Genomic DNA, 24,654 nt, shown 5'->3' with positions numbered 1-24,654 from the left:
GAAAGCGATGACAAACCTCGACAGCATCTTAAAAAGCAGAGACATCACCTTGCCGACAAAGGTCCGCATAGTCAAAGCTATGGTTTTTCCAGTAGCGATGTATGGAAGTGAGAGCTGGACCATAAAGAAGGCTGACCGCCAAAGAACTGAGGCTTTTGAATTGTGGTCCTGGAGGAGACTCTTTAGGGTCCCCTGGACTGCAAAGAGAACAAACCTATCCATTTTGAAAGAAGTTGACCCTGAGTGCTCACTGGAAGGACAGATCCTGAAGCCAAGGCTCCAATACTTTGCCCATCTCATGAGAAGAGAAGACTCCCTGGAAATGACCCTGATGTTGGGAAAGTGTGAAGGCAAGAGATGGTTGGACAGTGTCACTGAAGCTACCAACATGAATTTGACCCAACTCCGGGAGGCAGTGGAAGACAGGAGGGCCTGGCGTGCCCTGGTCCATGGGGTCACGAAGAGTCGGACACAACTAAACAACAACAATCCTTATATCTGATGCCACATATAACCTGCCTCCTTTACTTTAGGTAGGGTGCGTGTGTCTATCTAAAACAGGCATTCCCATCATTGCTTGGAATTGTCTGAAGAAGTGGATTTGTCCATGAAAGCTCATATTAAAATATAACAATTAATATTTAAGATGCTACATTTGTTGTTTTTGTTTTTTTGCCTGACATTCTAGCACTGACTAGGATATCTCTTCTAAAACGGCATTAGAATTAGCACTGTTAATTAGCGACTTTCTTACTTGTTCTAAATCACTGTTGACTAAGGCAACCAGCCAATACTGCATAAAATGTTCCAAATGAAGAACTGCAACTGGGTGTCATTCACATGCTGATGACAAACTCAAATCCATGAATAAACCGAATCATGGTTTTCAAATAGATTTCAAGCAACAGGGAAGATAATATAGAACCTGGAAGAGCCCCAAGTGTGACCTTCAAAACCAAACAGTGCCCTACTACCAGTGAGGTAGGTGTGGAACCACCAAATCACCTCAATACTTTCCCCCAAGGTATGTCATAAATCATACTTTGATTAAAATCATCTTAATATCTGGATCATGTCCTGTAATCAGATTGAAATGGCTCTAGATCATAAATTTTGCTCAGGCATGCCTGGACTTACTAGCCTACCACTTCCTTCTTTATTTTGCCCAGGAGTAGAAAACCAAATGTTTGGTGCCAGTTCTCCAGATCATGGTGAGAGAATTGCTTTACAGTAGAAATAATACCACTATTTCCTTCAGACTAACAGGACTATATTAATTTTCAAAAAGGTGTTAAGTATGATGAGAAAGTAGGTCCTTGGTTTCTTTGGGATTACTAGAACTATCCAGAACAAGTCACGTGGGTGAATATTCTACCCAAAACCTACAAAAAATTATTCTGACTAGAATAGGACATAAATGCCTCAGGTATTTTGGGCAAGAGGGACTGGAAACTTGGGCTACCCTTTAGCATAAAGGAATAAACTGGAGGGCCCTCAAATACAGCAGGACTGGTTTCGCATTTTGAAATAGGTAGAATAATAAAAAAAATTACAGTGTGGGAAGGGGCTAGGATTATTAAATTCAGATTTTAACATTAGTTCATTGTATCTGATCTCTAAAAAGGCACAAGTGCTTTACTGGAGGTTGAGCGTATCTTTTGTGATTTCTTTTTCTATATAACTTTCAACGCCTGGAATTTCAAGCTTCCTTTGCAGATGCTTACCAATGTCATAAACGTGAAATAGAGTTCTATGTATGCTTAATAATCATTATGTTTCGTCCAGTCAGTTATGACATATGGTGACCCACACAGGTTTTTGTATACATAAACAACTCCAAACAGCCTGAAAAACCCACAACCATCTCCAAAGTAGTTAGAAAAGGACACAAGCATCTCAAGTATTGACTCTGACCGATCAGCAGGCTAATGGTTAGAATTGATACAGCTATTGTCCTTTGATAACAATTTGATATAAAATCCATTGATAAACTACCCTTCATTTATTTCTGTTACTGGATGTCACTAGCCATTTCCTTAAAGTGGAAATTTGTGTAGCATATTAAAACTTTTCCAAATTCTCATTCCACATACAATGCATTTACAGCACAATCTTGTACCTAAATAATTGCTCTTAACAACTAAGTTATTCGAATGCTGTTTTACCTTTATACAGTATTGTATTCTGTAAACCGCCCACAGTAGATTCCCAAATCTAGATGGGTAAAAATAGAACAAATAACTAATTAATAAAATAAATAAATCCCAGAGACTTCCCTCATGCCTAAAGTGATAATAGAATTGCAGTCTTACTGGGAAATAATTTAAGCACATAGGGTTTCTGCTTTCTCTCTCCAGTTTCAAAGGCCAAAGCACTTTAATTAGTTTGCAAAATCAAATAATCACTTCAGTGTCAGGGAAGATTGAAATGATGGTCTTTGGAGATTAATGATCTTAAGGAGAAAGGATCCGTTTAATGCTCTGGGACCTTTGCCTTCTCATCATGTTGTCTCTCCTCTTGTGCATAAACACACAAACATATTTATGGATTTATTTTATTTTCTCTCCCTCTCTTTGCCTTTTTTCTCCCTTTAAAGTAAATAAAAATAAGATTTATCAGCGCATTCCCCCCCCTCCCCTATTAGATCCGCAACTTCTGGGCGGCTAGGAACTTCAGGTAGGTACAGTAGTTGCCAAGCCTCGCTTCCTTAGGGCGTCGTTCAGCTGTCAAATCCATTATTCCTCTTCAGCTCTTCGCGCCGAGTGTTTTCCTGGGTCGGACAGGGCCCAAGGAAGGCCGCGCCATCTGGCAGTACAGGAAGGGCCTTGAAAATCAAGCGACCATGCCTGAGTACGTGCAGCAAGACAGAGGGCTTTCCCATTGGTCAGCCGTGTTGCTACGGTAACAAGAGACGCTGCTGCGGTGCTGCGTGGGAGCCACTGCGGAACTCTGGAACAGGTACCGTTTTCCAAACACTTTTAGTCTCGGGGGGGGGGGGGGGGGAAGCAAGCTCGTCCAAGTTTAAAGAGCAGAAAGGGGGCGTTTGCACGAACTCTCAATTGCACCCCTTTTCTTCCCCAGACTTCTTGCATCTTCTGCCTCTTAACCCTGAGCGACTTGAAATGAAGTGCCTGGCATTCGGACATCTCTGACGTATTCATAGAGAATAACGTGGAATGCAGTGCTTTTCCTTTCCAGAAAGCCACATGTATTTGGAGATTTTTGGCCCAAATGGGGGAAGCCTATACACTTGCCCCAATAGTTTCTTCAGCACAAATAAATGGTGAAGTCTTTTAGCCACTGCTCCAACCTCATGTCCCCTCCACCTTTTGGTCTTCTCTGCCATCCCTTCATCTGTATAGCTTTCCTTCTTCCCTCATTCTCTGCCTATACTTACTGTGCCATGGATGCTACATAGCCATTGAAAGGAGAGGTATCAGTACAGGCCTACTCCCTCTTTTAAAACTAGAAACAATGACTGCAGCTAACAAAGACCTCAGAGTTCAAAAGAATCACCTCTTTCTGTCCAGTATAAGGGGGTGAGAATTCCAGGAGAAAAAGGACAGATATGCATATCGATAACCTTTAAAATGCCTCTCTCTGTTCAAACACAAATGTTATTACTAATATGAGTCTTATTTCAAAGTGGAAACTTTTCATCCTGATTCTCCGATTCTACTAATACTATATCTGTCATTCAGTTATAGAAATCTTTTAGAGGAGTTGTGTATGTTTTAATTGATTCACCTGTTAAATCTGCATATTTTCGCACGTGAATGGAATAATTTTAAATAAAAGTATGCAACTTTAAAAACTATTGTACAGTATGTATAATTAATCTCGGGAGAAACATAAACAAATGCCTTGATGGTGGCTTTTATCTACAGACCATCTATTAAAATAGCAGTCTTTTAAGAGAGCCTCCTGCTTAGTTCATCAAGGAAATCATTTTAGTCAGTCACTGATTGATCCAAATGTTTTAGTGACAATTCCAAATATACTTCCTTAGGAGAAACATCTACTGTAATCAGTTGGACCCCCCTTTCACTCATTATGCATAAAAGCAGTCTGTAGAGTGGCAGTAATTCCCAGTGTGGTCTAGCTAGGGGATAGAATGGTGGAATATGATTCTGGAGAGCAGGGTTCAAATCTCCACTTGGCTGTGGAAACTCACTGGGACAGTGGAATTGGTAAAAACTACTCTTTAAATATCTCACTTCCTCTGAAAGCTCTATTAGTGTTGTTTTAAGTTGGTTCTGGCTTGATGGCACAAGCACGTACAAAGTGGCAGCACTACATAACAGACATGGTATAATAGCTTCTCCTGCAATGTTTCAAGTTACTGGAGGTCAGCCCTGTACATGTTATGTGTCATCAGGTCACATTAAATTTATGGTGACCCTAGTAGGGTTTCTGAGGTATGTGAGGTACATAAGGTGTGGTTTTACCAGTCCTGCCGCCACCACCCCCCAATGAGTTTCCATGGCCAAATGGAGATTTGAGCTGTGTCTCCTGAGTTCTAGTCTGATATTGTACCCACTATGCAGTACTATAATGATTTTCAGCAATACACTTACAGATAGCAATTTCCACTGAAAACATGCACTGCAATTATTGTTGCTTTTGATTTTATACTGCAATTTATATTAATTGAGTGCACAAATAATACACAAAATTTCATGGAAGTCTTATATAGTAACATGCTATTTTTGTTTTGTGTATGTGTGTGTATGTTTTGTTTTTGTTCTTTGTTTTGTTTATGGTTTGTGGTTTCTTTTTTCAGACCAATGGCCAGCAGGAAGAAGCAAGCAGCTTTGCAGGTCTGTGAAAAGATTCATGCTACAAATATCACTGTTCCAAGTTTAACATTTCCTGGAGTGGGTGGGTTTGGCACAAGATTGTATTATATTTTGCCAATAAAACCATCATACAAAACAGCAGTTCTAAAATAGAAAACAAATGAATTCTAAATAGATTATCAGTCTCCCAGGCAACAAGCGGTAATTCCTCTTTCCACTCCACCCCACTTAATGAATCAGAAGGAAAACATAAGAACTGATATAAAGTAATCACTACAATGCAGCTTTCTGGAAATAAATCACCGGCACAAGGTATTATACTTAGCAGAATAAAGTAAAATAAAAACCAAAGACTAATTGGAACAGACTATCATTCATGTTTTCTATTTTCAAATAAGAATGAGATATCCATCTGTGATCCCTGTCAGCCCCTTTTCCTCTTTGTCCAACATTGTGGTGCAAAGATGACTCTGACACTTCTGTTTTTTTCCATTAAAATATATTTAGTAACAAGCTTTTATGGTCTTTATCAACAACATCAGCCTCTTGCTTTGCAGAGACGGTGCAAACTTCTCATCCTCAAACAGTAACAGATTCCCCTTCAAAGTGAGAAGAATTCCAGATATGATTGTACCATCTAGATTCACAGGCCAGATTGTCTGGTGTTGTTATTCTCGGCCTGACTGAGGGGGGTGAAATATCCAGCCCACTGGTGGCTCCCAAACTCTTCTGCCCAACGTAGGTCTTGGGTTGGGTTGAAATGGACTGACCCCACCGGGTTTCCCAGCTTTCTTCATACCTCGGTTGCGTTCCTTCCATTGGGTCTCTGTATCCAAGCTTTATATTTCTTTCTTCTCTTTTGTCTCGCCCCAATAGGGTGTTTTTCTATATACAGTATCTACCACTCTTTCTCGACGTAGTCTCAGCACCTTAAATTCCACCCATTCTCCTGTCCAGGGGTCTTCCTTTATCAAATCCACTAGATCCTCCTTTTCCTCCACCTTCTCCATCCAACATGCTTCTCCTTCTCCTAAATCTACCAACTGCTCCCCCTCCTCCTCCTCCTTTCCTGCTTCCTCTTGCTCCTCTTTCTCCTCCAAAATAGTGCCCTCTCTGGCTTCTGTCTCTAAATCCAGTTCCTGTAAATCTTTCATTAGGTCTGTCAGTTGTCCCTTGTTGTTTCCTCTTAAAGAGACAGATGGTACACCCTTCTGACCACCTCTGAGGGTGTTCCCAGTCTCACACCATCTAAAGAGATGGTATAGTTGAGACAGATTTAGGCCTTTGGTTGCAAGGACACCTCTGATTTGTCCCCATGAAAAATGGGGCCAAGACAGAAAGATTGCCCTTTTAGATTCACTCTGTTAACATGGATATCTCTTTGGTGCAGAGGAGGGAAACGTTAAGGAAGAATGCATGTTTCAGTACCAGGTAGTGTTCCAATTCTACATACTCATACATTCCTGCTTTGATTCATGGCCTATTAATTGGGGCAAGTATGTCAGATACCTCAAGGAATTTTTTTTTTTGGTTTAGTTTATAATCTGCCCTTTTTCCCCCAGTGTACCGAAGGCTGCATATATGGGTTTTTCTTTTTAATGTCAACTATCTTATCTTGTGATATAGGTTAGATTGAAGGTATGCAGCTGGCACAAGGTTGCCCAGAGGACTTCATAGCTGAATAAGAATTTGAACTATAAATCCCCACCACCTCCCTGTTACATCAACTCATCTGGCTGCTGATCCGTTTCTGTGCTGAATTCAAGATGTTGGGTCTAACCCATAAAGGCTTACATGCCTTGGGCCCAAGTTATATCAAGGATCTCAAGTGTTAAGATCATCAGGAGAGGCCTTTCTCTTGGCCCACCTTCCCAGGTGCATTTGGTGGGTACACGGGAGACGGTCTTCTCTGTTGCTGATGCCAGACTTTGGAACTCCCTCCCACAAGAGGCTATGCTGGCTGCATTTTTCCTGCCTTTCAGCAGCCTAGAAAATACCTTTCTCTTTAGGCAAGCTTTCCCTGAGCGGCTGCCTGCCTATAAGGATGGTTGTACCCTACTGCATTTAATGTGTTTTGATGTTGCTTGTTATTTGTGTGGTATTTGTTTGATCCTTTTTAATGTTTGTATACTCACTGTTGTTAGCTTTAGTATTGTCTTTTAATTATATAAGCTCCCTTGCCCTCTTTTAAGGAGAAAGGTTGGGGTAAAAATATTTTAAATAAAAAAATTAATGTTTTCTGAGTCCTGGCCCAACATTCTAACCACTATATATATCATGATGCTTTGGATAATTTAATTTCTAAAAAAAAAAAAAAAATTAAAGGTGTGGACCTTATAGTACACAATAAAAATGTAAGGATGTATAATACATGTCTTAGAACGTTTTAAAAAATTACAAACATAAGCTAATTTGCAACTCTGCCTGTGTCTTCACCAGGCTTGTCACCACGTACATAAGAAATACTAAGGATGTAAAAACCATGACCAGATTTGCGGCCCAGGTTTCTCTGCTTAAAGCAAGATATAGACCCACGGGAGGGAAGGGGATCATGAATTACTTGTAACCCTTTGTCTAATAAGAATATTCTATCTAAAAAGATTCCAGTCCAAAGGTGAAATCTGAATCCTGAGCCTTTAGCCCATTTGTTGAAACGTGCTTTAAACAGATAAGCCTAGCCAGCACATCTTTTTGACTCTTTCATGTTTTTTCTACATCACCTCCAGCCCTGCACTGTACAGGCTGGTGAAGAGTCAGGTGGGATCAAAATCTAGCTTATGTTTGTGGTTTTCTAATAGTGTAATGAAGTTATTGTCCACCCTTGCCTTTGATTTCTAATGCAAATGAGTAAATAAACATAGATAACATTAGAAATGGCTGTAACAAAAGGAAGCACATATGGATTACTTGATCAGCTATAGAAATCCAATTATGTTTGGAAATTACTATAATGACATTTTCTAGTTATATAAGTCTGGCAATTATGTATTGTTGTCACAGAAGAGCAATACAGTACATTGTTAATTTTTAAATTTTGCTTTGTATTTTAATCTCAGGGAGATATGCTTGTGGAATTTCAGGCCAAAGGTGTCAAAATAAGTTGACCTGGATGCTATTCACCTTGACTGGAGAGGGTACTATTTGCATCTGTGCCTCTGGCAACAAAATGTCTTGTTGCTGTTGTCCTAAAAGCTTGTGAGCAAAGTTGACCAAGAGGGCTTTCATATTTGAAGGAGATGCAATTATTGCTCTAATTTGGGAGAGGACATTTTGCAGGGTTCTCTTAGTGGGGGAAGGAACTTTCCAGTTGGGTCCACTCCTCCCCCTCACTACAGTAATCACTGCCCATTTTCTTGCCCTCTGTTGGGACTTTAAGCTCCATAAAACAAAAGGAAGAAATTGTTTTTTTTTATCTCCTGATCTCTCTTGTCAATTGAACGCTGAGAGGTTAGGTGAACTGGCAGTGATAGCAAGGAGAAGAAACAGCATGAACCAGAATCTGTGAAGATACAGGATACAGTATAATTAGGTATAATTACTCACAAGGAGGCATATTAACCTAAAGGATTGCTATCGATGTCACCTGGGAATCATAGAGAGAGTTGCATGATTTGCAAACTCTCATTGTATATATCTGTGAAGATGTGGAATTATGAATACATTGAGTGCTAAACTAATTAAGGTGTGTGTGTAGAAAAAGCAGCCCTGAAAATGTACACTGTTGCAGTTTTGAATTTTTTTGTTAAATTCATGTAGTTGCTCAGCGGAAGTGCTGGGATTCACAAAGCAGAATGGCTTCAAGTTCCCCAGAGTAGTCCACTCCTTTCTCATTAACTGCATTTAGAGTCTTAATAAATCACTCTAAGACATATGTAAGAACAAGAAAAAAATTCATTACAGTACTTACAAATCAACAGATCAAACAGCAAACTGACAAACATTACTGCTTTCAGCAACAGACTTCAACAGACTCAAGAAAAGGAAAGAGAAGCTCAGAATAGAGAGGTGGGGCTCTCTTTTAATGCAGAGGCAAGAGGGAATGATTGGCTAATGCTGAATAGATTAACAGTCACCCCAGCCCAGAAAGGTCCCTCCCAGCTGCACCTACTGAAGGCGGAATGTGAGGTTATAAAAACTCCATCATTTTAAAAATGAAGTTTGAACAGTTTACTAAAAGTCACTGTGAAACAATCAGCTAGCTCAATCAGCACGCACACACAATCCACAAAAAACAATGTTAGAATAAGAATAGAAGTATCTTATTTTATAAGGTTCCAGAAAATCTTTGTCACTTTTGGTACAAAGGAACAATGTAAATATTCCTCTGCAAATCTATAGAAAAATATCAATGATTTCTTTATCTAAAAATTACTCTGTAAGGGATATGATATCTACAAATCCTGCCATCAAGTGGTCAGAGGAAGAAATTATTACTTCAATGTTACTCGTTAATTACATCAAAGTAGACCTATAGGTTTACACGGGAACTGCTGCTCTGTAACCCTGAATCTGTTACTCATAGTCTGACCTTAAAGTATTCTGTCCTAAATAAAGTTTAATATTCTTCCACTAAAATATTTTGCTCAGCGGAAGTGCTGGGCAATTGATGCATTTGAACTGTGGTGCTGGAGGAGGATCTTGAGAGTCCCCTGGACTTCAAGGAGAACAAACCTATCCATTCTAAAGGAAATCAACCCTGAGTGCTCACTGGAAGGACAGATCCTGAAGCTGAGGCTCCAATATTTTGGCCATCTCATGAGAAGAGAAGACGCCTTGGAAAAGACCTTGATGTTAGGAAAGTGTGAAGGCAAGAGGAGAAGGGGACGACAGAGGATGAGATGGTTGGACAGTGTCATCGAAGCAACCAATATGAATTTGACCCAACTCCGGGAGGCAGTGGAAGATAGGAGGGCCTGGCGTGCTCTGGTCCATGGGGTCACGAAGAGTCGGACACGACTGAACGACTAAACGACGAAGAAAATATTTTGAGAGCCTTGTAATACGATTCTAAACACTTATATCCAGAAGTTGAATGAGAATGCATGCCTCATATGTATGCTTAAGATTATAGCTGTGCAATGTGATTCTATTCATATTTTTTCTCAGAAGTAAGCCCCACTGTATCCAGTGGGATTTGTTTTCAAACTGGTCTGCGCTGGTTTTCTTGTTTAAAGGTGGGAATAAGAATACAATCTTATAACCAGGGCTCTGTATACCAGAATGTTAATATTTTAATGTTTGGCAATGCGTGTAGAAAAGTATGGTGTCTTACATTAATTTGCAATGTCATGCAATACTAGCAGATGGAAGCGTATTACATATTTACACTAATCGAACTCAGCAGGCATAACTCTCAGTGATGAATTGTCATCTAGTGAAGACATTAGCAGAGGCATTTGATGCTGCCTGTCACATTGGCCTGGTGGAGCCTGAGATAGGTTACTAAAATAAAAACTACAGCTATAGAACTTCCTGGCCCTACTTTGATATACCAATGGAACATTCCACTAATGCAACTTTGCACTGATGCAGATATGCTGGTGGAATGGCCAGTACTTCATAGAGCATCCCACAATTCCCCAGTCATATCATTCATAAAATTTCAAACCTTTGTATAAGACATGTCCCTCCTACTTGTTTTGACGCAAGGGCAATTAAAATTATTTGCCACACCAAACCTGCCATGATAAAGCATAGAATATGGTATAATTCAATACCCTTTTGTATCACACCTTTGTCAATATATACAGTGGGGTCTTGACTTAAGAACAGCTTGAGTTAAGAACATTTTGACTTAAGAACCGCTGTCAGAGGAAAATATTGACTTGACTTAAGTACTTAGATTTGAGTTAAGAACTAAAAAAAAATCCACGTGGGAGGCAGGGAAAGTGCAAAATGTGAACTTTCAGTTAACAGTTGGCCAGTGAAAAGGGTGCCTGTCTTCTTCCTCACTCCTCCCAGTGTTTAGAGAGTGGATTGGGAGACAGTCTTCAGACTGCCTGGTACTGTATAGCCTGGACTGTATTTTCCCTGCCTTCCCTGAACCTTTCTTGACCTAAGAAAAAAAAGAAACAAAATATCCCCCTCTAGTGGTCGAAGGCAGAATAGCAGCTTCCCATTAGTTTCTATGGACAGAAAAGAACAGATACGGATCAAATGGTTTTCAATGCATTCCTATGGGAAACGCAGATTTGACTTGAGAACTTTTTGACTTGAGAACCGCCTTCCAATACGGATTAAGTTCTCAAGTCAAGACCCCACTGTAAACCCCAAATAGGGAGATTATAATGTAGGTGAAAGAACGAGTGGTATCGATTAATATATTGGCAAATGACAATTTAAAAAGAAGTTTGAAGCCTAACATATTTCAGTGTGAGTTTTCATGTATCATATTCCACTTCCTTAGACAATATTGAGGAAGTGGATTTTAACCCAAAAAGGTTTGCACTGAAATAAAATTGTCTTGAAAGTGTGACAATATTTTGCCTTTTCTCCCTTTTTCTTTTCCCAGCATGCCAAGACGAAGTCTGTGGCTACACAATCAAATACCATGGGATTTCCTATGGTTATTGTATGGGTTGATTTGAAGTTTTTAATTTTTCTGATCATGAAATACAAGTGTTGATTCAAAAAGGATCTGGCCCCTTTTGCTCCCAAAATTGCTCTTCTCCCTCTGCTGCTGGAGGATTCTATTTTTTTTTCAAGAAGGAATATTTTGAATGGACTTTTTCCTGTGTGATCAGCCGATCTGTTCTTGTAGAGACTGCGGGCATGTCTGTGGGCAGTGTTTCAGTGATGTAGGCAGTTGAGCTTGATGTTCAGGACCACAGGATCGCCTCCCCTTATGTTTTCCCAACCCTCAATCATTATCTGAAATTAGCTCTAGATCATCTTGTCATCTTATTACTAGTATTAACATACTAGTTTAGCACTATTTTCTGCTGGTCAATGACCGTAATAAAGCTCATTCATTCATTCATTCATTCATTCATTCATTCATTCGTTCATTCATTCATTCATTCATTCATTCATTCATATAATCTCTATATGAGGGAAAAAATTAAAATTACAAACAAAACAGAAACAGTAGTTGCCAGTCCTTGCTCTATAACAAAACAAAGAATTGCAACTGAAGAAGAAACTAGTTCACAGATGTTTATCTTATAAATCATGTTACGTATTTCCATTCATTGAATTTTATTCTCCTTACAAACACCTTGTGGTTTCTTATGACTTTGACTCCTATCAGTTATTTAAAAATTTAAGTAACATATATCTTTATTGCTTCCTAAGTGTCTTTTCAGGTAAATACATTATGGAAGGCTGTTTTGTCTTACTAAAAGGTTTCTCACTGGTATTGTTTATTTACGTACACACAGATGTTTATCAATAATCAGGAACTTTGGGAAGAAATGTTGGGTTCCAAAGGACTGACTGGTAAGACTGTTGCAAATATAATATAGAGTTCACTCACTCTGTTACTGTTCAGAATTATAAATATATATTGGAAAATTTTACAGCTGTTATGTGCTTCTGTGGTTCTCCAGATATTTTATCCCTTCAACTCCCACTTGTGAGGGATTATGGGATCTCTATTCCAAAATAATCTGGAGCAACACCATCACTCAACCCTGCTTTATAGAACAAACTCTGTTCTTTCTTTGTTGATGAGATTCTTATTTATATGAGATTCAGCATTATCATAATCTTAGACTAGGCCCATTGAGTCTAATCAATGGGCCTAGTCTAGTGGGTATTTGGTGAATCAACTCCTCTGTAAATTCCATTGATTCAAATGGGCTTACTCTATTTACAGATTATTTTAGTGTAATAAGGTGCAACTAAAATAGGCCTGTTTGAATTAATGGAATTTATGGATGATTTGGCTCGTCAAACCCCCACTGATGCCTGCTCTAGCATGACTTACTAGACTAAGCAACAGGCTTTGTCTCACACATTTTAAAATACTGTGTTTCGAACGATGACAAAAATGCTTCTGAGTGGCTACAGAACTATACATGGACCAACATCAGGGACTGGCATCACTGAATACTTGCCACGTTCCTGTAGAGCAGCGCTCCCCAACCTTTCGCTCTGCAGACCAGCTGTGGAAGGGGGGGCCCTGGGTTCATGTGCATGCATGAACAAGCGCTCTCTCTCTTGCACGAGTGCACATGCGCTCGTGTGCATGCACAAACAGCAGCACGGCACTCACACGGGCATGCTGGAGCATGCATACAGGCACAAATGAGCTGTGCGGGGGTGAGTGCGTGCGGGCGTGGGTGGGGCGGGAGGTCTGTCTCAGTGGCCTGGTCCAGATGAGGCCACAGACCAGCACTTGGCTGCGGACTGGGGGTTGGGGACCTCTGCTGTAGAGGATCCATGGCCAAATATCATTGCCATTTAACCTAGATGTTGCTGCTGTTTGAACAGGTTGTTGCCTGTTTACCTGACTTTTCTGAGGAAGTGAACAGCAGAGCATTCATTCATTGTGATTTCTCCTTCTTGGCCACCAAAGAAAATGGGTTCAGAAGAAAACAAGTGAAGGCTAGTGGAAACAATAGTGAGGAGGAGTGATAGAATAAATCAGTTACAGGATAACTTATTAAAACCATGGGTTCCCCCAAACCTGTTACTAGCTTTAACTCTGTAAGGTAAAGGTAAAGGTTCCCCTTGACAATTTTTGTCCAGTCGTGCTCGACTCTAGGGGGCGGTGCTCATCCCCGTTTCCAAGCCATAGAGCCAGCGTTTTGTCGGAAGACAATCTTCCGTGGTCACATGGCCAGTGCGACTTAGACACGGAACGCTGTTACCTTCCCACCAAGGTGGTCCCTATTGATCTACTTGCGTTTGCATGCTTTTGAACCGCTAGTTGGTGGGAGCTGGGACAAGCGACGGGAGCTCACTCCATCACGTGGATTCGATCTTACGACTGCTGGTCTTCTGACCCTGCAGCACAGGCTTCTGCGGTTTAGCCCACAGTGCCACCAGTGCCACCAGTGCAAATATAGCACATTGCAAATATAGCACAGTGCAAATGTAGCACATTTCTGGAGCTTTTTTTATGCCAGTGTTCAAATAATCATTATGGAAAGTCCTGATTGAATATGTTTTTATATTAAATCCCTTACATAGAGAAATTTCATATGGAAGCACAAGCCTCTAGGTAAACCTGTTTTTCATAGGTTGGCTTTAAGGGATGTCAAATGCTTCTTACATTAATTAAGGCAAACTAGCAAACAAAGAAGAGAGCCAAGGGAGGGGAATTTCCGTATATCTAAAATGTTTCCATACTCAGAAGAGACAAGAGGAATGTGCAAAGAAACCCTAAGTATTGTATTTATCTCTATCTCTGGTGCCTCCTTGGGGCGCACAGTTGCTTGTGCAAGCATGGTCACACACATTTCTCCACCTATTACGTCTCCAGCTGCACTGATGCTTTGAGAAGATCCATTTGACAAGTATGAGACACCACACAAGGCAACTTTTGGAGGGGTGCAGGGGGTAGAAAGGTAGGAAAACTAGAACCACGAGAAGCAGCTTAGACTTCATCTCCCAGAATCATTATAGCAGCCCCTCCACTCTGCCCGTCTGTTATCTAGCATAAATCTCTACAAGAAGGGGATATTTGTTAAAGTAATTGATAATCACATCAGGGAGTAGTTGTAATTAATGGTTTAATTTATATGTGCTAGATTAAACTCTCTGCATTCTTCACATATATCAGAATTCCACTGAGAGAATTTAATTTCCTTGCAGTGGTAGATGTTTATCAAGGCTGGTGTGGACCATGTAAAACAGTAGTAAATTTCTTCAGGAAAATTAGAAACGAACTTGGCAATAACCTCCTGCATTTTGCTGTGGTAAGATAACTTCAGACCTACAAAACAGCTGACAGCCATTGGTGTTGTTTAGAACAGCGGTCCCAAACCTTGGACCTCCAGATGTTCTTGGACTACAACTCCCAGAAGCCTTCACCACCACATCTGCTGGCCAGGGTTTCTGAGAGTTGAAGTCCAAGAACATCTGGAGGCCCAAGGTTGGGGACCACTGGTTTAGAACGTTCCTTTGCTTTGATAGCCTAAACTATGTTGCAGTCTTATGAACGCTTACTGGGAAATGGCGGTTCTTATAATCCTGTAGCTGGCATTGGCAAACTGTTCCTGTGAAGTTCCAAATACAGGGGTCCATAGTTCACAAAGTTGGTGTGAGCATCACCACCCCACAAACACACCTAGAATAGGGGTGATGGGCAAAACTGCCCCAGTGGCCAGTAAAAGCTGGCATTTACTGAGACAGGGAAATGGTGTACAACAAGGCAAGGTTGCTTTTAGAACTGCTGGGTGACTCAGTGGTTTAGGCATCTGGCTCCCCAGTCAGAGGTTGGGGGTTCAATTCCTCACTGTGCCTCCAGGGGCTGGACTCAGTGATCCATAGGGTCCCTTCCAGCTCTGCAGTTCAAAGTTTGTTTTCTCTCAGCTCGTCCAGACATTAAGGGGCTGAGTGCCAGACACGAGCCTTCCTAAGGATTCCGTCCACTCCACTCCCTGAGTTGGCTAAAGGCCAGTGAGCTCAAAGTCTATGCCTTGTTGTGGCTTAAAGCAGTGGTCCCCAACCTTGGGCCTCCAGATGTTCTTGAACTACAACTCCCAGAAACCTTCCCCACCACCTCTGCTGGCCAAGATTTCTGGGAGTTGAAGTTCAAGGACATCTGGAGGCCCAAGGTTGGGGACCACTGGCTTAAAGGACTATTTCAGTAGGCCAACTCTTTGCAGGGAGGGCTTGTAGTACTGAGTCTCAGTCATGCTGCTAGAGGTGTTGTTGCCTCTCCTTCTGCCTCTTGCACCTCCAGCACTTCCTCTGGATCATGTGGAGCCTGGTTACCCATCTGGTCATCAAGGTCTCCAGTGGGCAACAGGGTATGAGAACGATTGGCAGGGAACTAGCTCAACCTCCTCCTCACCAAGAGCCCCTCCCATGTGGAGTCCAAATCTCCAGGGGTCCTCAACATCATCGTAGTCCACCGCCTCCTCAGTGCTTAGGGCTACCTCAGATTCATCTAGTACTGTAGGTTTTCCCAGGCCCCTTTCTCCTCTGTATTGCTGGTCTCTGGTTCATCGTCTTCAATTCCCCTCTCCATGACTGGTGATTACAGTACTTCCTCTCTCTCTCTCTCTCTTGGTTTCCTGCCTTGCTTCCCTCTATTTTTACTTTGTTGCCACCAGCTTTCAGCCTGGGTCACTGTCACCTCCTTGCAGAGATAGCTACCATCCACTGTTTTCTCCTCTCCGACCTGGGTTGGTCGATTTACTTCTGCACCCACCTGCCCAGTGTTTGCTGACTCCAGTGTGCCCTTCAGGGAGTGTGAGGCAAGAGCAGATACCTCACCAGGGGCACTGGAAGCAACCTCTTCACAGCTGGCTATATTTTAACTCAACACTCATGTTGATTTTATAGCTGCGTGCCACGGATTTCCTCATATAACAGTAAGACTTGTACCCAGACATCTTCCAACCCCTGTTCTTATAATAAGTGATGGACTGTTTACAAATGTGAAATCAATGAGTATTAATTTGAATGTGTATATATAACTGAGGATTCTGCTTGAACTCATATTGTTCAATAGACATGGAAAGAGTCAGTGAGGGAACCACTGCAAGCTATGTCTGTTGCTGCTGTACACCTGCTGGGCATGTCCCGTTCCCACCCCCTCAGTCAGGATATTCAAGACAAATTTGAAAGAGAACCTCAAGTGAGAGTGTTTCAACAGCCCTCATGCACAACTGAGAATTCTACTAATGATCCTCTGTGATACAGAGAGGGGCCCACACTAGAACAGTTTTAACTATAGATTCCATGCAAGCATATAAGACACATGAGTTTGAAAAGAGGTAATGCAAGAGAGAGATTGGGTAGAGCTGGAGCACCTCTGTATCTGAGACTTTGCTTTTGCTTTCCTCATCCCACTTCCCCTGCAGAGAAAGTGAAGGGAAAATTAAGTCAGGTACGCTCAGATGACACAGTTTCTACCTCTGAACGCTGTGTTCAATGATACACCATAACTTTCAAACTATCAGTAGAGTGAGCCTGCCCTTGCTTGCTCTATGCCTTAAAAGAGGAGTGGGGAATTTCTGAGGGTCTTGTGGGCAATTTTGCTCTCCCTGGACCTTGTTGGGCCACATATACCCTCCAGACTTCTCCTGCACTTCCCAGAATAGTAATTTGTGCCCCAGAACCTGTGCGGAATGCAGTGTGTACGGAGGGAGTGCATTTTGGGCTGGAAATAAAACATCCTTAGAAACATGAAATGACTGGAGGATAATTTCCTTCCTTCCTTCCCGAAGCAGGCTTGGCAGTGAAAATAAAGTATCTGTTAAATGGCTAGTTGTGTCCCCACTATTGGCTTCTGAGGCTGAAATCTGCCATTTTGTCATGGCATTTTGAGGACTGGAGGAGCTGCGGAACTCTCTGGAGACCCTAGAACAGGGGGTCTCAAACTCAATTTACCTGGGGGCCACTGGAGGCAGAATCTGGGTGAGGCTGGGCCGCAACAGATTTTCCGCCAAGCAGAGCAAGAGCCCGAGGAAGCCGCCCAGGAGTTTCCTTAGCCCAGCTGGGGCTCCGAGGAGGAGGAGGAGGGGCACGAGCCCTTGTCGCTGGCCACGACCCCCTCCGGCTCCTTCTTTACTACCGCCACCAGCAACAGCAGGATGAAGAAGTGGAGAAGGGAAGGAGCACTGGCGACCGCCTAGCAGGGTGAGGAGGAGGGCACAACATAATTTAAAAAAAAAACCCTCACAGAACTCTCCGTGCCAAAGGAGAAAAGCCCCCACTGGTACCCGCAAAATTAAACAGAACGGGGTGGGGCCCCCACAGGTGCTCATGCGCATGCATGCACACAAACACACACACGGAGGTCCGGCAACCTTACTCTGAGGCCCCCCCTCAAAAAAAAGGCGCACTCAGCAGCAGTAGCTACCCCCACCACGACAGAGGAGCAAATTTTGCGAGGCAAGCCCAGGCAGCCTCCAGAGCCAAGGCAGTTGAAGCAGGACAAAGAGGAGGAGGAGGAGGAGGAAGCACTGCTGGGTGCTGAGGCGACCGCTGGCTGGGCTGGTGCTGGGGGTGCCGAGAAAGAAAGAGAGCCGCAGAGCCGCTTCCCTGGAAGAGGCGGTGGCAGCTGCTGTTGGTGGCTTGGAGGCACTCTTCAAGGATGGGCCGGGATCGAGCTCCACTCTCAGGCATCTCTCGGTGGTGGCTTGGACGCTCAGGGAAAAGGGACGGCAGTGCACCTTGCTCGCTGGCTCTCCGCCAGAACAGTGCCTTTTGCACTCTCCATCCGGAACTGCAGCCTGCCAGCTGCCAAACAGGCGAGCTGCCTGGCAGGCTGCAGTTCCGGATGGAGGGTGCACTAGGCGCTGTCTTGGGAGACAGCCAGCAAGCAAAGTGAGGCTTTTTTTGACTCTTGACAGCAGAGGATGCATAGGCCCTTGGGGGGGGAGGCAAGTTGGGGGCCACAAATTATCATCTGGTGGGCCGCAAATGGCCCCCGGGCCGCATGTTTGAGACCCCTGCCCTAGAGACTGAACATAACCCAAGGACTGTATTTTCCCCTCCCTTGAAGGGCAAAATCTTAGATTTTAAAAAATTGTTCTGATATAACTCGTTCTTGTTCTGTTCCTCTGAAAATGTGCTTACATAGTTGTGAACATTTGCTCTTGGTAAATTATTTAATTTACTTTCTGTTTAGGCTGAGGTAGATTCAATTGATGCCCTAGAGAAATATCGTGGAAAATGTGAGCCTACATTTCTCTTCTATGGTGTAAGTTGGTTCAAACGACTGGGTGGCTGTTTAAACTTGAGAGAGAGAGAGAGTTTGCTGTTATCCACAGTTTTCAGTATCCATGGGGTGGGTGGGCTTGGAACCAATCCCCAGCAGATATTGGGGCCCTACTGAAGGTCATGATTAGTATACTTTTAGACAGGTCAATTCAATGGCCTAGCTTTGCTGAGAGGCTGTTAAAATTAAAGGTAATACTGGCTGGAATACTTAGTTGCTTGATTGTAAATGCTGCTGATGTCACTAGTCATTGGCAGTAATCTTTACTGTAACTCCAAATGATGAGTTCCACTCATAACACTCCTTTGCTTTCTCATGTCTTCTCTCATTTTACTTGGGAAAATTAAAATGACTGCTCTCTGCTTTTTGTTAACGTGAGAAACCTTTCATCTAAATTTTTTTTACTGTGCATATGCACCATGATCCTATAATCAAGCAGAAACAATGGCAGTAGTAGATGTGAAAATAGGTAGAGATAAAAATGTTATGTGATTTTATAACACCAGACTCTCTACTAGTTTTTCATTTGATATCTGTTTTATTATTTTCAAATAATATAATTTCTTAGGTTTTAATATTATATATTTTAATACTGTAATCCATCTTGGGTATAAATATTTAAAATAAATAATAATAAATAAAATAAAATGCAGATTCTGCCACTGTATACATTTGTGTGTTGACATAAATTAGATCTGTAAATAAGTGGGCTATTACTGTCTATTTTATTTCAGGGGGGTGAATTAGTAGCAGTTATAAGAGGAGCAAATGCCCCATTGTTACAGAAAACCATTCAGGAACAACTGGAGGCAGAACAGAAGGTCTTGGAACATGGAGCAGAAAGAGTGGTGGTAATCTAATTTCCTAGTGTTTACTTGTCACTCCTTTAAACTGCATCACATATTAGAATATTAAATCTAGTCTAACCACCTACTCAGTGCAGGAAATTAATTCTGACTAAGTGTGGGGAAGGGTCATTACTCAATAGTAGTACTGATGCTTTGCATGCAGAAGGCCCAAAGTCCATTTTCTAGCACTTCTTGCTGGACTAGGAATGATCCCTACCTAAAACTTAGAGTTTTAAATAGGGATCATTCCTGTGCCGGTTAGTGGCCAAAATCCTGCTTGATAAATTATGCTTACACAAAGGTGATTACGTCACTGATAGTAATTAAATAATTCCTACTTCTGTCTTGCAGTTCTTCCAATTCACGTGTAATCATTATCATTACGCACAACCCATGTGGGCCCTGGAATGGAAGCAGGAACTTTTTAATTACCAACATTCTTTTCTGCCAAATGATGTAACTATCAGGGAGACTTTTTCAGTAATTAAAGAGTTCCTACTTCTCTCCTGGGGCTTGCATGACTTGCATAAAATGACACTAATGGGCCATGCAATAACCAGTATTCTAATTACTTAAAATCTCTGCTTAGCAGTGACATCACAATCCTTATGCAGGTGTAATTTAGAGACAGTGTGAGAAAGTGGACAAGGCGAAGACTCCTCTTGCCAGCGTGCCATCCCTCCTCCTAATGCAATAATGGGGCTTGAAACATCAAATCTTCACCATCTCATTGGACCAGAGGTTCTCTAACTGTAACCATCCTCCTCATCCTATAGGGATTTATTTCCCCTTCTCCTTATCCTCTGCCTCCTGATCTGTCTATTCTCCCCAGTCTAACCCTCCTATGTGCCCAAAAACATAACTATGAAACATAAACAATTGATTCTCTCTCTCTCTCTCTCTCTCTCTCTCTCTCTCTCTCTCTCACACACACACACACACACACACACACACACACACACACACACACACACACACACACACACACACACACACACACACACACACACACACACACACACACACACACACACACACACACACACACACACACACACACACACACACACACACACACACCCTCGGCATGCCCCAGCACTCTCCTTGGACACCACCTGGAGCTGCTATGATAGGAGAGGGGGCCAGCCAGGCCCTTGCCACCAGACCAGAGCTGTTGCAATACCAACCACAGGGCCCTACGTAAGCCCATGACCCATCTTTCTTAGGCCACTTCCTGAAGACGAATAGCAGCACAGTATTTATTGAATACTTATTTATTTGTGTATTTATTTATTGAAATATTTATTTATTTATTGGGGGGGAAATGTATAGCCAAAACCATGCTTCCCAAATCTGTGCAGTTCAAGGGAGAAGTGTAGTTATAGACCAGTTCCCGTATCGTCTCCATTAATAAAGACAGTTAAGTGAAAGCAAGAGCCTTCTCCCAGGATTCCTTTTGAAAAAGGGAAGAACTCTACGGGGAAGTAAAACCCACTCACAAACAGAATTTTGACCAGTGTTGTAGAGAGACGAGCGTAAACGATTTAATGGTCATTTAACATGAGGCAACTTCCTATTTGCCTAACACTCCTATCAATAAAGCAACAAATAGCCAGAGAATGTAGCTAAAAGTTACCTATAAGAAAATATATGTGGGTAACGCTTTTAAAAAGAGTTGTTGTGGTCTGATGCCAGATCCAGGATGAAGCTCTTCCTAAGGAAGATGAAAGCACTACTGTTGGAGAGGAAGAGGGATGAGGAAGATGAAGCAGGTATGCGTTTTTACTTCAGAGGGCAACATGCACTGTCCCAGTATCCTAACTCCCCAGTGCCCCAACTCTGAAAACATTTTTAAAAACTTGGGGGGGGGAATCGGGACCCAGCAAGTTACCTTGTGCATTCTGGGAGGAGGGGAGAGGAATTGTGACATATTTTGAGAGGTCCCCAGCATGCCTGTCTGCCCACACCAAAATTATTTAAACTTGATTTTAAAACTTGGCCACTAAAGGATGCAAGGGGGCTTTTTCAGAGTAACAGAATCAGCAACAGCAACAACAAAAACACTTCTGTAGGAAAAAAGTTTGGGGGTATGGGCATTGGAGCACGAGTAGGTGCAAATGCAGCCCCCCAAGGTCCAAAGATGGATGCGTGTGGCTTTTTAGAACTCTGTAGTATGCCCACCTCTGTTCTACTCAGTGGCATGGCTAGCAATACTCCAATAGCTAAAATTCTCCATGCCTGAAAAGGTACATAATCTTATATACTTTATATTTTTATACTTTGTATTATGATGTAACTTCTCTGTTCCATCAACTCCACCAGCTGTCAGTCCACTTCTCAACTCAATTCAGAATGTGACTAGACAGGGAGACTGTTCCCAGTTGATTTGGGTTGATTCAAATTTTTCTGTACCAGTTAAATTGCAAAGTATATGGTGCCAGGCTCATGTACTGAGATAAGTATACTATGTTTTTTCTTCCCATTTGCTTGGGAAATCAAATCTACCTATCCTGCTATAATTTGAGTAGGCTTAGAGGCTAAGAAACAAACCACAAGAATTGAAAGAGTGCTTCATTTAACTGCCTCATGTGATTCAAAAGACTGAAACAACAATTTCACATTTTAAACATCTAGCAAATACACTTCCTTTTGTATTGCTTTCAGCATATGCATTGCTTCCTTCTTGTGCTAATGCTATTTTTCTGTTTGTTTCCTTTCTAGATTAAGACTGGTTTTCCAACTGCCACTTCACACAGAATGAAACATGTGGCAAATGAATTTCTCCTTATAGTAGTATGGAAAATAAAACGTGTCACCCATGGTTGACTGTCTGACACCAGTACCAGAAATATATTTGAGGTAGATGTGGTCTGCATAAAAATGCAAATGTTATGCCTCATCCAATATGGCAAGTAGTAGAGATGGCTGCTATAATGGAAAACAATAAAGTTGTCATGAATTTATATTAGTGACCATATCACCTATAACTAAGGTTAGGAGCCAAGATAACTTGTTCAATGTATAATTTTTTTATTAGACATGCATTTGTTATTAGGGCAGTACTCTTGACAGATTATCAGGCTACCTCTGTTCAAACAATGATGATATGAACGGGAAGGAAACACAATCATACTATTCTTTCACTCCACCCTGCTGCCCGCACACTTATGTGAAGCAATAGACAAAGCTTACATGATGTATACACTAGAGTACATTCAGTTTGGTCACCATCATTTGTGGGAAAGAATCAGTGGCTACAAATTACACTGCCATTGCTCGCATTCTTCCATCTTTTACAATTCCAGCATTTAACCAGCTTCTTTTGGTGATATTTTAACACCATCAGTAGCTTGATTTTCTGTATAGTGCATATCTAGAAATATGATCATACAGCACAGAACAATCACCAAATGCCTTGCATAGTTGTGACTTTTGAGCTGTCATCATACTGCAAAATAGATTAACTTCTCTTCACTTATCAGATACATAACAGAATACCCGACAGCATGCAAGTTTTCTATGTTGCCATGGCTTACCTAGCATCTGTTGATCAATATTCTTTTACCTCATGGTCTGTAGGTTGTAGGAAATAAAGTGGCTTGTTTCTGGAAAACATCAACAATAGGGTGTAAGGAAAATTGCATTATTATCTCATGTTATCAACCCCCATGACACAGTGTTTTAAGCAATATAGCATGCTTGGATAACCTAATTAATTAAATAGAATATCCAGTCATGCAAAAGATTAAAGTATTGTGTTGTTCCCAAGTATCTTTCAGTACTTAGCGATTGAATTCAGAAATAATAATGCAGGAAGGAATGATATAAAATAATTAGTGAGTGCATTTCTCAAAAGTTATTATCACTCACTCTGTGTAAAACATGTATAGAAGAACATTCTCATTAATATACATTCAATACAGAATCAACAATTTGGTACATATGGTGTTGGCTGAGTCAGATGAAAATAGTTGATGTTGTTGGCAGGGTATGCACTGTTTCCAACATGTGCTTGATGTTCTAGAGTTAGAGTTTGCTTTAATTGTCTAACTTGTACACATTTCTTAATGGCTTTTAATTACATACTTTGTCCATAAGGTAATGTAGTCTTCCCTTTATTATGGCAATGATTCATGTTTGTTATGGTAATTGTTCATGCATATTCATGTTGCTGAGTGGCGGAGCCAATAAAGATGTGATAAGAGGCGGAGTCAGAGTTTCAGTCAGAGAGTATGAGTAGAGTGGGAGAGTGGAGAAGGAGTTAAAGTGTGGAGTTTGGGGAAATCTTAGAAGTGATTAGAGTTAGGAGTGTATTACCAAATAGAAGATTGTTGTTAATAATACATTTACCTAAAGAAGATATTCATGAATCTCTATCAATTTCTGTAATCAATAAACAAAAATTATATTTAAGAGACTTTGAAGTGTGGACCTGAATCTTCATCTTCCTGAAGTAATGGTGATTTAGTGATTACCTGGTGCCAGCGGGGTAAAAAGGAGGGGATTGTTTGTCTTTGTGTGCTCTGAGTCTTGACGGTCAAGCAAGGGGTACGAGGGTGAACGCCACAGGAAACTGTAGTAATGCAGATTGGTCATTTTGGAACACTGAAGCATACAATCAGCATAGCATCAATATAACATCTGTTTGGTTTAGAGGTGAGAACATCTGGTTGTCCAGATTTTTTACTATAATTTGGCCATACTGGCTGGGGCTTCTAGCAGCTGCAGTCCAAAACTCTGGAAGGAAGAAAATGCCCACACTTTCTCTAGGGTACAATACATGTATTTTGAGTTGATTCTCCTTAACAGATTTGGGCAGCTGTAGCCCTCCAAATGTCAAATTCCTGTTCCTACCAATCTGAGGCAGCATAGCTAGCCTCTACGATCTCTGACTGTTAGTCCTGCTGGCTGTTGAAGTGCATCTAAAAGGCAAAGTTTCCACAACCATGTTCTAATTCATTAATTCTTCCACATTCAATCTGTGCTCAATTATTTGCACAATTTTAGCAGGTGAACTATTGGATTGCAAATCTACTTTGAGACATATGATGCACTTCACAGATTTTTATTGTGAATTATATTGCCCATGCTGTGATGCACTCTAGTGATATGATTGGCTCCATGTAATGTTTGCCTAAAATTGATTAGTGCAGTTCTCTTACTGACA

At 41.5% G+C, this 24,654-nt stretch overlaps 1 protein-coding gene across 2 annotated transcripts; it reads left to right on the top strand.

The window, feature by feature from the left end:
- Positions 1 to 2,764: 2,764 nt before the first annotated feature.
- On the top strand, positions 2,765 to 23,905 carry NME9 (NME/NM23 family member 9). 2 transcript variants are annotated; one of them, XM_020787357.3, is made up of 9 exons: positions 2,880 to 2,958; positions 3,082 to 3,283; positions 4,784 to 4,820; positions 12,179 to 12,236; positions 14,559 to 14,662; positions 18,550 to 18,621; positions 19,374 to 19,490; positions 21,183 to 21,259; positions 22,209 to 23,905. In XM_020787357.3, exons 3-8 carry the CDS (start codon positions 4,788 to 4,790, stop codon positions 21,243 to 21,245), a joined length of 447 nt encoding a protein of 148 aa, XP_020643016.3. In that variant the 5' UTR covers positions 2,880 to 2,958; positions 3,082 to 3,283; positions 4,784 to 4,787; the 3' UTR covers positions 21,246 to 21,259; positions 22,209 to 23,905. The 2 variants fall into 2 exon arrangements, with proteins under 2 accessions (XP_020643015.3, XP_020643016.3); XM_020787356.3 differs by lacking the exon at positions 3,082 to 3,283 and having other exon boundaries at positions 2,765 to 2,958.
- Positions 23,906 to 24,654: the final 749 nt, after the last annotated feature.

The sequence above is a fragment of the Pogona vitticeps genome, chromosome 3 (assembly GCF_051106095.1).
Source record: "Pogona vitticeps strain Pit_001003342236 chromosome 3, PviZW2.1, whole genome shotgun sequence".
Lineage (NCBI taxonomy): Eukaryota > Metazoa > Chordata > Lepidosauria > Squamata > Agamidae > Pogona > Pogona vitticeps.
The sequence above is the reverse complement of the archived record's forward strand: the minus strand, read 5'-3'. Positions and strand labels throughout refer to the sequence as shown.

Bases quoted from the DNA above. Each gene is read 5' to 3' on its own strand.
- NME9 (XM_020787356.3), top strand. From the start codon at position 4,788: ATGGCCAGCAGGAAGAAGCAAGCAGCTTTGCAG. The intron at 14,663-18,549 runs GTAAGATAACTT...CTTTCTGTTTAG, and splicing joins ACCTCCTGCATTTTGCTGTG to GCTGAGGTAGATTCAATTGA. The intron at 18,622-19,373 runs GTAAGTTGGTTC...ATTTTATTTCAG, and splicing joins CTACATTTCTCTTCTATGGT to GGGGGTGAATTAGTAGCAGT.